Source organism: Eptatretus burgeri, chromosome 23, assembly GCF_056783735.1.
Source record: "Eptatretus burgeri isolate ZD-2024b chromosome 23, Ebu_testis_v1, whole genome shotgun sequence".
Taxonomy (NCBI): domain Eukaryota; kingdom Metazoa; phylum Chordata; class Myxini; order Myxiniformes; family Myxinidae; genus Eptatretus; species Eptatretus burgeri.
In genome coordinates this window covers 995,976-1,009,493 of record NC_140983.1, presented here as the reverse complement: position 1 = coordinate 1,009,493, position 13,518 = coordinate 995,976, and the positions used below count along the sequence as shown (strand labels likewise).

At 44.2% G+C, this 13,518-nt stretch overlaps 1 protein-coding gene across 1 annotated transcript in view; it reads left to right on the top strand.

The window, feature by feature from the left end:
• Positions 1-13,518, top strand: part of LOC147007922 (uncharacterized) — a 197,282-nt gene that overhangs the window by 8,737 nt on the left and 175,027 nt on the right. The window contains exons 4-7 of the mRNA XM_085865988.1: positions 1,771-1,931; positions 2,493-2,598; positions 7,883-8,043; positions 8,606-8,711. Of these exons, the coding sequence (XP_085722114.1) occupies positions 1,771-1,931; positions 2,493-2,598; positions 7,883-8,043; positions 8,606-8,711 (534 nt within the window). The remainder of the gene's footprint in view (positions 1-1,770; positions 1,932-2,492; positions 2,599-7,882; positions 8,044-8,605; positions 8,712-13,518) is intronic.

The following is a 13,518-nucleotide window of genomic DNA, read 5'->3' as shown; positions in this document are numbered from 1 at the left end:
AGACGATGGTAAAATTCGACATTTCGACTTGTTAGAGGAATTAATTGAACAAATAACATCAAGCATCGGAAAGAGTTTCAAAAACGTGTATTGTGCCATTTCCAAACCCGAGGTTGACAAACTTCTTGGCTCGGAAATAGGCATTTCCAACATCCACCTCGGCCTCGGGCACCGACGTAGGTGATACCAGACGTTTGAATGGAGGCATATCTTGGGGAACGTGAACATTTAATGTCAAAAGTGATAAAATGAAAACATATCGATCTTGATCTTTCGAGATTTTAATTTTCTGGACCTTGACTGAGGATTTGTTTCTCAATTATCCTTTGATGAATCTATAGCTAAAATTACCTAAAATGTCGAACTTTTAATGAGGTCTTAGACTTCGGCTTAGTAATTAGTGCCAGTGGCATAGCGTGCCATCGTTGTGGCGATAAACAACAATATCTCCGATCCCGCAATACAACCCACGCATCCGCGACAGGACCATATCATGATGACGTATTCTGCGCCAGTAGCCACGGACGGTAACGTGCGCTGGGGCCTGGCCATTTGGGCTGCTGGTATGATATTGGACTGAGAACTGACTTACCCTTATTTTCTTCCGCTTCTCAGCAGTTGTCCTCACACCCCTTTTTTCTCGGCATGGCGAACGACATTGCTTTTGATGATGGGTACTGCATCAGGTTTCAGCCTCCTCAACTTCTTCAAACTGAACAGCGAATAGAGCCCTGATCTCGGTCACTGTCTTCGAAGTGGGCGCTGCAAATGACGCTTGTGTCGCTGGGGCCTTTCCAGTTTCCCCTCGTCTGCTTCACTTTAGATGTCCATATTCTCCGAAGATTCTCATCTTTCGGGAATACATGAAGGCTTACATCGTCTCTGGTTGTATTGCTGCATCCTGCTACATCTTGCAGGCATTTTTGAAAGTAAGGCGAAAACTCTGAACAACTTTCGCGAAACAATCACAGGAATTAAGGCGATCAGTGAGATGGCAAACACATGTGCACAATGCATTTGTACGTACTTTATACGGAGCGCGACATCTAATCAATCAACTCTGTGCGAGACGCGTTTTGGAGATGACGTGAACGGTCACGTGACCTGCGGTTCGCTGAAGTCAACTTTTTTGAGGGGCGGGGCAAAGGAAGTTGTGAAAAGCACTAGAAATGTTCGAAATATTGGTCCAATTATCCCATTTTTGATTTTGAAAAAGAAACATGGGTGATTTCTTCACGAGGAAGGTCAAGTTAATATTTAAATAACCAGAAAGTTTTGAGTGTCATGGGACTTTTAATGCTCACAGATTCCCTAACTTAGTTACATCGAGTTGCTTTCTACTCGTCCACGGATCAAGCAACTGTACACAATGCGAAACTTACTATTAAATTCTTCCATCTCCCCCCACAACTGGAACAATATTTACATTGTTACCTTTTTCACCAAATGTACTATTATTTCGATAATTTTACAAGGGTAATGTTTTTGTGTTTTTATCCCAAGCCAAGTTCTTCTCTAAACAATGCTTCACTTATTTTCTTGTGCTCTTCCCTTTTTCAATTTGCCATGTTGTAACCGGTTATAGGCAAGCCAGAATGTTTTTGTTTAATTTGTCACACTTAGTTATTGGACTTGATATGGAAGCAGCATACCTTGGGATGAAGGTACCATACCATGTCGGGTCATGATCATCCGATGGAATGTCATAATTTTGTTGAATCTTTGATCTGCCTTGATGTTCATGAATATCATGTGACCTGTTTCCACCAGTGCCCTTGCATGCGGTGGCTTCTGAACATGAGGTTAAACAGGAGTTTGGGTTGCTACAGAAACAGCAAAACCTCCAGCCACATCTTCTCATGGCAGAGAACCAACAACAGCAAGAAGAGCGGGTTCGCAGGGAACAAGTCCAGAATCAGCAACATGTCCAGGTACTTGCATACCTGTTTTGTATCTTTGTGTTCAGGTACTTTTATAGTTACCTTCGCCACCAAAGGTGAAGGAGGTTCTGTTTTCACCTCTTTCTGTCTGTTCGTCTCTTTGTGTGCAGGATATCTGAAAAAGTTGTGGACTGATTCAGACAAACCTTGCTGGACAGGTTGAGTGAAAAAAGGACGAATTGATGAGACTCTGGGGAAGATCAGGATACGATAATTTAAACGTTTTTTTCTGAGATTCTTCACCATTGAGAAATAAGGCCAAAACGATGTGCAGCTTGATATCTCAAACCGTTGTGGACGAGTTAAGACAAAACGTTGTGGACGAGTTAAGACAAAACTTGGTCAATAAGTTTGGTCGGTGGCAAGAAAAAGCCGATTAGAATTTGGTTCATGTCTGAATCCAGATCCAGCGCATCAGTGGGTTGGATAGACAATGTAAAGTGTTCAGACTGGCATAGGTGTGTGTTCTCCTGAGTGCCGTTCTCGTCGTTCATGATTTAAATCTTCATTTCGTGAACACATCTTCTAATTGGTGTTTATCCTGTAATACAGGTGATGCAGCCCTCAAACCGTGGTCCTCCACCACTCTACAGACAAGGTGCATCACAGCATGACCACTCAATGATCCGAAATGGTCCTCCACCACTCCACAGACAAGGTACATCACAGCATCACCACTCATTGAGCGGAAATGATCCTCCACCCTCCACTTCAGGTGCACCACAAGAACAGCACCAGTGGTCAATTCATTCTCATATTGGTCATCAGAAGGGAACTCTTTGGACTAAAAAGGGTCTCAAGTTTTATGTGTGTGTGTGTGTGTGTGTGTGTGTGTGTGTGTGTGTGTGTGTGTGTGTGTGTGTGTGTGTGTGTGTCCGTGTTTGTGTGTGTGTTTTAATCTTGATTTTGAGTGATTCTTCACCTGCCCGTCGAGTATCATGGGGATTCGCATTCCACACTCCTGATCATCAAATGTCACGGGGGTTGCTGGCTCAGGTTAACCGCCTGACCCAAATTGTGGTGACTGGCGGTGAAAACCTCCAGCGACCGGGGACGGCGGATCGGTACCTTCTTAAGAGGAAGCGGACATGTTGATCGACAGGGATTTGAAATACATGCTTGAAGGGCATGGCGGACGAGCGGAGGAGCATGGCACAGGAGCACAGCACCAGGACAGTACAAGGGGGTTTATCCAAATGAAAAGAAAAGATGAAAAGAAAAAGGGGGGAATATCTTTTCATTTTGTTTTTTTTAAGGATACTGATTCTCAGCTTGGCCCAGAACTGGTCCTTGTTAAACTTGTAATGGGGAGCGCTTCCACCAGCACGTGCACACTCGTGCAAATGGCACCATCACTTCTCTTGGCAGGGCAGACGTTTTTCAGGCAATCCACAAGCAGCTTTCCACACGAAGGCTCAAAATGTGCTCGCCTTCCTCTCTCCAAAGGTGCCACCTGCCTTACACCGACGTCGTGTGTGTGCTCCTGTTCCTTACACCGACCTCGTGTGTGTGCTCCTGTTCCTTACACCGACCTCGTGTGTGTGCTCTGCCGATCTCCCGTTCTGTCCAGAAGGAAGCGTTCCACAATCCACACGTCCGCAAGCCTGCCTGCCCTCGACCTCGATCACACAGATCTCTCCCATCCGATGCAGTAGGAACCTCCCATGCAATCTGCCCTGTCTGCTCTATATCCTCCGCCTCTGGGACGTGGCCTGCTCGCCCCCTTACCCCGGAAGGCGGGGCTTCTCCTGTTTGTTGTGGTTTCAGGGACACGTTTCCCAGCTTGACTGCCTGGCTTGAAACACAAAAAAAAATCGTGAAAACCACAGAGGGCAATCACAAACGGGGGAACTTATTCTCACTCCCGAAGCTAATTAACACCGCACCATCCCTCATGTGGTAACACTTTAAGGTCCCATGACACCCAAAAGGACTGAAATTGCATATATATATATATATTTATATATATATATATATATATATATATATATATATATATATATATATATATATATATACATACAGTAATCGGAGCCTGGTGTTGGCGCAGTGGTTAGGGCAACGGCTTGGGATCCAAAAGGTCCTGAGTTCAAGCCCCGTTGGGCCACTGAATTAATACACCAGGGGGTTCACTCAGCCTGTCATCCTTCCGAGGTCGGCGAAATGAGTACCAGTGTACTGGGCCGGTGTATACCCAGGTTAAAATAGGTGTACTATATCCCTGTGTCGTAAGAGGCGACTCGGGTTGCGTCAGGAAGGGCATCCGGCGAAAACGTGCCAAATCACGATGTGGATCATACGGGTGATCCGCTGTGGCGACCCCGAACGGGAGCAGCCGAAAGAAGAAGAAGAAGTAGAAGATATATGCAGTAATCCCCCGCTATATCGCGGTTCACCTATCGCGCCCCCGCTTCATCGCGGTTTTTCCCTTGGAACCTAACTATTTTTTTCTGTGGATTCCACCGCTATATCGCGGTTCACCTATCGCGCCCCCGCTTCATCGCGGTTTTTCCCTTGGAACCTAACTATTTTTTTCTGTGGATTCCCCCGGTACATCGCGGTAATAATATATAAAATATAAATTATTTAAGCAATAAATTATTACGCATGGCGCTCGACCAGTCACACAACGCACGAGACAAAGTTTCGCTTGTGAACTTCGAATATTTTCTACGTTTTTTCTCCAAGTAAAGCCCCATGATGCCGCCCAAACGCCCAGCACCTTCTAAGGCTTCTGGCAAGGAACCGAAGCGCCAGAGGAAGGTTTATATTCACTTGATATAAATCAAACCGAATCGTGTTTATACACCGCCCAGCGTTTAATATTCACTTGTTATAAATCAAACCCAATCGTGTTTAGAAAAAAAATAGGCATTTTTGGGGAGGCGTCCATTCATCGCGGATTTTCACTTCTCGTGGTCACGTAACTGTATTTGGAACATGACCCCCGCGATAAACGGGGGACGACTGTACAAATATATATATATATATATATATATATATATATATATATATATATATATATATATATATATGTGTCCTATTGGAATTTTTCATCGTGATTTCAGATCTGACAATGTTTTTTTCACAATACTCGTTTTGTAAAATGAAAAATAAAAAAAACAACCCTCTTCGGGAACGCCCCTAAAAATTTGCCGAAATCTACTGAAAGGGGCGTTACCCACATGACGTCATCTTCAGAACAACAAAGGCTGCACGCAAATTTCTCGGGTTGGTGGTCTGCGTGATTCTATTGGCTTCCTGTGTGTTTCCACATTCGATTCGTCGACTCAATCGCTTCGTTCATTTCTGCTTTAAAAAAATCAAACATTTGGTTTTCAATAATGGATGACATGGACTTTGATTTGGCTGGAAGCGACAGTGAGTGTGAGAGAAATGAAGGATTTTGGTCTGAATCAGATGGAGAATTGTCGGACAACGTAGTCGTGGGAGGTGAAGTTCAGGCAACTGGAAATGGAATACGGCCTTACCAGTTTGAGCCCGAAGCAGGACAACCAGAGGAAACAGGCGATGAGATTCCCCGCGTTCATGATGATCGGGAGGACATCGAAGGAAGACTTGGCAATAACAATTGGTAAGACAAAATGTTATTCGTATTTCAATAATGTAAATTCGACTTGCATACTGCTCGATATCAGAAATATTTTTGTGACGTGACGTGACCAGCGCTGCAGACATGTTGCACCGCGGCAAATGAATCGCAAGCAAGGCCAGCGCATGTCATCGGCCGTATCTCTCCTCGCATAAAACGAAGCAATCTCGCTGTCCGGATACGATGAAAACTTTTGTGCAGAACACACCTTGCGACACAATTGTCTCGAGTCGTGCGATAAATATGACGTTCTGTTGCATTTTTATTTATTTTATTCCGACTGTCGTCATGTAGCGCCAGTAGAAAACAATGAAGAAAAGAGAATAATAAAAGAAAGCGACAGCACATTAGATTTATCAGACGAGTCGGGCGGACGACGAATTTTTCGGACTACTCAAGACTCCAGAGTTGACAAGTAAGCATTCTATTCACTGTTCTATTCACAAGTCTACTCTTTCAAGAAAGCATGAATAAACTAATGCACATGCACCGTACCAAGCTCACACACGCATTTTCAATATGGCGGTGACACTGAGTGCCAAATCATGAAAGACGATGGTAAAATTCGACATTTCGACTTGTTAGAGGAATTAATTGAACAAATATCATCAAGCATCGGAAAGCGTAAGTTTCAAAAACGTGTATTGTGCCATTTCCAAACCCGAGTTTGACAAACTTCTGAGCTCGGAAATAGGCATTTCCAACATCCACCTCGGCCACGGGCACCGACGTAGGTGATCCCAGACGTTTGAATGGAGGCATATCTTGGGTAACGTACACATTTAATGTCAAAATTGATAAAATGAAAACATATCGATCTTGATCTTTCGAGATTTTAATTTTCTAGACCTAGACTGAGGATTTGTTTCTCTATTATTCTTTGATAAATCTCTAACAAAAATTACCTCAAATGTCAAACTTTTAATAAGGTCTAAGACTTCGGTTTCGTCCTCAGTGCCAGTGGCATAGCGTGCCATCGTTGTGGCGATAAACAACAATATCTCCGATCCCGTAATACAACCCACGCATCCGCGACAGGACCATATCATGATGACGTATTCTGCGCCAGTAGCCACGGACGGTAACGTGCGCTGGGGCCTGGCCATTTGGGCTGCTGCTATGATATTGGACTTAGAAATGACTTACCCTTATTTTCTTCCGCTTCTCAGCAGTTGTCCTCACACCCCTTTTTTTCTCGGCATGGCGAACGACATTGCTTTTGATGATGGGTACTGCATCAGGTTTAAGCCTCCTCAACTTCTTCAAACTGAACAGCGAATAGAGCCCTGATCTCGGTCACTGTCTTCGAAGTGGGCGCTGCAAATGACGCTTGTGTCGCTGGGGCCTTTCCAGTTTCCCCTCGTCTGCTTCACTTTAGATGTCCATATTCTCCGAAGATTCTCATCTTTCGGGAATACATGAAGGCTTACATCGTCTCTGGTTGTATTGCTGCATCCTGCTACGATACATCTTGCAGGCATTTTTGAAAGTAAGGCGAAAACTCTGAACAACTTTCGCGAAACAATCACAGGAATTAAGGCGATCAGTGAGATGGCAAACACATGTGCACAATGCATTTGTACGTACTTTATACGGAGCGCGACATCTAATCAATCAACTCTGTGCGAGTCGCGTTTTGGAGATGACGTGAACGGTCACGTGACCTGCGGTTCGCTGAAGTCAACTTTTTTGAGGGGCGGGGCAAAGGAAGTTGTGAAAAGTACTAGAAATGTTCGAAATATTGGTCCAGTTATCCCATTTTTGATTTTGAAAAAGAAACATGGGTGATTTCTTCACGAGGAAGGTCAAGTTAATATTTAAATAACCAGAAAGTTTTGAGTGTCATGGGACCTTGAAGCTCACAGATTCCCTAACTTAGTTACATCGAGTTGCTTTTTACTCGTCCACGGATCAAGCAACTGTACACATTGCGAAACTTACTATTAAATTCTTCCATCTCCCCCCACAACTGGAACAATATTTACATTGTTACCTTTTTCACCAAATGTACTATTATTTCGATAATTTTACAAGGGTTATGTTTTTGTGTTTTTATCCCAAGCAAAGTTCTTCTCTAAACAATGCTTCACTTATTTTCTTGTGCTCTTCCCTTTTTCAATTTGTCATGTTGTAACCGGTTATAGGCAAGCCAGAATGTTTTTGTTTAATTTGTCACACTTAGTTATTGGACTTGATATGGAAGCAGCATACCTTGGGATGAAGGTACCATACCATGTCGGGTCATGATCATCCGATGGAATGTCATAATTTTGTTGAATCTTTGATCTGCCTTGATGTTCATGAATATCATGTGACCTGTTTCCACCAGTGCCCTTGCATGCGGTGGCTTCTGAACATGAGGTTAAACAGGAGTTTGGGTTACTTCAGAAACAGCAAAACCTCCAGCCACATCTTCTCATGGCAGAGAACCAACAACAGCAAGAAGAGCGGGTTCGCAGGGAACAAGTCCAGAATCAGCAACATGTCCAGGTACTTGCATACCTGTTTTGTATCTTTGTGTTCAGGTACTTTTATAGTTACCTTCGCCACCAAAGGTGAAGGAGGTTCTGTTTTCACCTCTTTCTGTCTGTTCGTCTCTTTGTGTGCAGGATATCTGAAAAAGTTGTGGACTGATTCAGACAAACCTTGCTGGACAGGTTGAGTGAAAAAAGGACGAATTGATGAGACTCTGGGGAAGATCAGGATACGATAATTTAAACGTTTTTTTTCTGAGATTCTTCACCATTGAGAAATAAGGCCAAAACGATGTGCAGCTTGATATCTCAAACCGCTGTGGACGAGTTAAGACAAAACGTTGTGGACGAGTTAAGACAAAACTTGGTCAATAAGTTTGGTCGGTGGCAAGAAAAAGCCGATTAGAATTTGGTTCATGTCTGAATCCAGATCCAGCGCATCAGTGGGTTGGATAGACAATGTAAAGTGTTCAGCCTGGCATCGGTGTGTGTTCTCCTGAGTGCCGTTCTCGTCGTTCATGATTTAAATCTTCATTTAGTGAACACATCTTCTAATTGGTGTTTATCCTGTAATACAGGTGATGCAGCGCTCAGACCGTGGTCCTCCACCACTCCACAGACAAGGTGCATCACAGCATGACCACTCGATGATCCGAAATGGTCCTCCACCACTCCACAGACAAGGTACATCACAGCATCACCACTCATTGAGCGGAAATGATCCTCCACCCTCCACTTCAGGTGCACCACAAGAACAGCACGAGTGGTCAATTCATTCTCATATTTGTCATCAGAAGGGAACTCTTTGGACTAAAAAGGGTCTCAAGTTTTATGTTTGTGTGTGTGTGTGTGTGTGTGTGTGTGTGTGTGTGTGTGTGTGTGTGTGTGTGTGTGTGTGTGTCCGTGTTTGTGTGTGTGTTTTAATCTTTATTTTGAGTGATTCTTCACCTGCCCGCCGACTATCATGGGGATTCGTATTCCACACTCCTGATCATCAAATGTCACGGGGGTTGCTGGCTCAGGTTAACCGCCTGACCCAAATTGTGGTGACTGGCGGTTAAAACCTTCAGCTACCCGGGACGGCGGATCGGTATCTTCTTAAGAGGAAGCGGACATGTTGATCGACAGGGATTTGAAATACATGCTTGAAGGGCATGGCGGACGAGCGGAGGAGCATGGCACAGGAGCACAGCTCCAGGACAGTACAAGGGGGTTTATCCAAATGAAAAGAAAAGATGAAAAGAAAAAGGGGGGAATATCTTTTCATTTTGTTTTTTTAAGGATACTGGTTCTCAGCTTGGCCCAGAACTGGTCGTTGTGAAACTTGGAATGGGGAGCGCTTCCACCAGCAAGTGCACACTCGTGCAAATGGCACCGTCAGTTCTCTTGGCAGGGCAGACGTTTGTCAGGAAATCCACAAGCAGCTTTCCACACGAAGGCTCAAAATGTGCTCGCCTTCCTCTCTCCAAAGGTGCCACCACCGACCTCATGTGTGTGCTCCTGTTCCTTACACCGACCTCATGTGTGTGCTCCTGTTCCTTACACCGACCTCGTGTGTGTGCTCTGCCAATCTCCCGTTCTGTCCAGAAGGAAGTGTTCCACAATCCACACGTCCGCAAGCTTGCCTGCCCTCGACCTCGATCACACAGATCTCTCCCATCCGATGCAGTAGGAACCTCCCATGCAATCTGCCCTGTCTGCTCTATATCCTCCGCCTCCGGGACGTGGCCTGCTCGCCCCCTTACCCCGGAAGGCGGGGCTTCTCCTGTTTGTTGTGGTTTCAGGGACACGTTTCCCAGCTTGACTGCCTGGCTTGAAATACCAAAAAAAATCGTGAAAACCACAGAGGGCAATCACAAACGGGGTAACTTATTCTCACTCCCGAAGCTAATTATCACCGCACCATCCCTCATGTGGTAACACTTTAAGGTCCCATGACACCCAAAACGACTGAAATTGCATATATATATATATATATATATATATATATATATATATATATATATATATATATATATATATATATATATATATATATATATATATATACAGTGGGGAGAACAAGTATTTGATACACTGCTGATTTGGCAGGTTTTCCCACTTACAAAGCACGTAGAGGTCTGTAATTTTTATCATAGGTACACTTCAACTGTGAAAGACGGAATCTAAAACAAAAATCCTGAAAATCACATTGTATGATTTTTAATTAATTAATTTGCATTTTATTGCATGAAATAAGTGTTTGATACATCAGAAAAACGGAACTTAATATTTGGTACAGAAACCTTTGTTTGCAATTACAGAGATCAGAGTTTCCTGCATTTCTTAACCAGGTTTGCACATACTAGAGCAGGGATTTTGGCCCACTCCTCCATACAGATCTTCTCCAGATCCGTCAGGTTTCGGGGCTGTCACTGGGCAACACAGACTTTCAGCTCCCTCCAAAGATTTTCTAATGGGTTCAGGTCTGGAGACTGGCTAGGCCACTCCAGGACCTTGAGATGCTTCTTACAGAGCCACTCCTTAGTTTCTCTGGCTGTGTGTTTCGGGTCGTTGTCATGCTGGAAGACCCAGCGACGCCCCATCTTCAATGCTCTTGTTGAGGGAAGGAGGTTGTTGGCCAAGATCTCGCGATACATGGCCCCATCCATCCTCCCATCAATACGGTGCAGTCGTCCTGTCCCCTTTGCAGAAAAGTATCCCCAAAGAATGATGTTTCCACCTCCATGCTTCACGGTTGGGATGGTGTTTTTGGGGTTGCACTCATCCTTCTTCTTCCTCCAAACATGGCGAGTGGAGTTTAAACCAAAAAGCACAATTTTGGTCTCATCAGACCACATGACCTTCTCCCATTCCTCCTCTGGATCATCCAGATGATCATTGGCAAACTTCAGACAGGCCTGGACATGCGCTGGCTTGAGCAGAGGGACCTTGCGTGCGCTGCAGGATTTTACTCCATGACGGCGTAGTGTGTTACTTTTGGTTTTCTTTGATACTGTGGTCCCAGCTCTCTTCAGGTCATTGACCAGGTCCTGCCGTGTCGTTCTGGGCTGATCCCTCACCTTTCTCATGATCATTGAGGCTCCACGAGGTAAGATCTTGCATGGAGCCCCAGACCGCGGGAGATTGACTGTTATCTTGAACTTCTTCCATTTTCTCATAATTGCGCCAACAGTTGTTGCCTTCTCACCAAGCTGCTTGCCTATTGTCCTGTAGCCCTTCCCAGCCTTGTGCAAGTCTATAATTTTGTCCCTGATGTCCTTAGACAGCTGTCTGGTCTTGCCCATTGTGGAGAGTTTGGAGTCTGATTGATTGAGTGTGGACAGCTGACTTTTATGCAGATAACAAGTTCAAACAGGTGCAGTTAATACAGGTAATGAGTGGAGAATGGGAGGGCTTCTTAAAGACGAAACTAACAGGTGTGTGAGAGCCGGAATTCTTACTGGTTGGGAGGTGATCAAACACTTATTTCATGCAATAAAATGCAAATTAATTATTTAAAAATCATACAATGTGATTTTCAAGATTTTTATTTTAGATTCCGTCTTTCACAGTTGAAGTGTACCTCTGATAAAATTTACAGACCTCAACGTTCATTGTAAGTGGGAAAACCTGCAAAATCGGCAGTGTATCAAATACTTGTTCTCCCCACTGTATATATATATATATACAGTAATCGGAGCCTGGTGTTGGCGCAGTGGTTAGGGCAACGGCTTGGGATCCAAAATGTCCTGAGTTCCAGCCCCGTTGGGCCACTGAATTAATACACCAGGGGGTTGACTCAGCCTGTTATCCTTCGGAGGTTCGCGAAATGAGTACCAGTATACTGGGCCGGTGTATACCCCGGTTAAAATAGGTGTACCATATCCCTGTCTCGTAAGAGGCGGCTCGGGTTGCATCAGGAAGGGCATCCGGCGTAAAACATGTGCCAAATAACTATGCGGATCATACGGATGATCCGCTGTGGCGACCCCGAACGGGAGCAGCCGAGAGAAGAAGAAGATATATACAGTAATCCCCCGCTATATCGCGGTTCACCTATCGCGCCCCCGCTTCATCGCGGTTTTTCCCTTGGAACCTAACTATTTTTTTCTGTGGATTCCCCCGGTACATCGCGGTAATTATATATAAAATATAAATTATTTAAGCAATAAATTATGACGCATGGCGCTCGACCAGTCACACAACGCACGAGACAAAGTTTCACTTGTGAACTTCGAATATTTTCTCCGTTTTTTCTCCAAGTAAAGCTCCATGATGCCGCCCAAACGCCCTGCACCTTCTTAGGCTTCTGGCAAGGAACCGAAGCGCCAGAGGAAGGTTTATATTCACTCGATAGAAGTCAAACCGAATCGTGTTTACACACCGCCCAGCGTTTAATATTCACTCACTATAAATAAAACCCAATCGTGTTTATACACCGCCCAGCGTTTATTATGCACTCGATATAAATCAAACCCAATCGTGTTTCTAAAAAAATAGGCATCTTGGGGGAGGCGTTCATTCATCGCGGATTTTCACTTCTCGCGGTCACGTAACTGCATTTGGAACATAACCCCCGCGATAAACGGCGAATGACTGTATATATATATATATATATATATATATATATATATATATATATATATATATATATATATATATATATATATATCTGTGTCCTATAGGAATTTTTCATCATGATTGCAGATCTGACAATGTTTTTTCACAATACTCGTTCTGTAAAATGTAAAATAAAAAAAACAACCGTCTTCGGGAACGCCCCTAAAAATCTGCCGAAATCCACTGAAAGGGGCTTCATGACGTCATCATTCAGAACGATAAAGGCTGCACGCAAATTTCTCGGGTTGGTGGTCTACGTGATTCTATTGGCTTCCTGTGTGTTTCCACATTCGATTCGTCGACTCAATCGCTTCGTTCATTTCTGCTTTAAAAAAAATCAAACATTTCGTTTTGAAACATAGATGACATGGACTTTGATTTGGCTGGAAGCGACAGTGAGTGTGAGAGAAATGAAGGATTTTGGTCTGAATCAGATGGAGAATTGTCGGATAACGTAGTCGTGGGAGGTGAAGTTCAGGCAACTGGAAATGGAATACGGCCTTACCAGTTTGAGTCCGAAGCAGGACAAGCAGAGGAAGCAGGCGATGAGATTCCCCGCGTTCATGATGATCGGGAGGACATCGAAGGAAGACTTGGCAATAACAATTGGTAAGACAAAATGTTATTCGTATTTCAATAATGTAAATTCGACTTGCATACTGCTCGATATCAGAAATATTTTTGTGAGGTGACGTGACCAGCGCCGCGGACATGTTGCACCGCGGCAAATGAATCGCAAGCAAGGCCAGCGCATGTCATCGGCCGTATCTCTCCGCGCAGAAAACGAAGCAATCTCGCTGTCCGGATACGATGAAAACTTTTGTGAAGAACACACCTTGCGACACAATTGTCTCGAGTAGTCCGATAAATCTGACGCTCTGTTGCATTT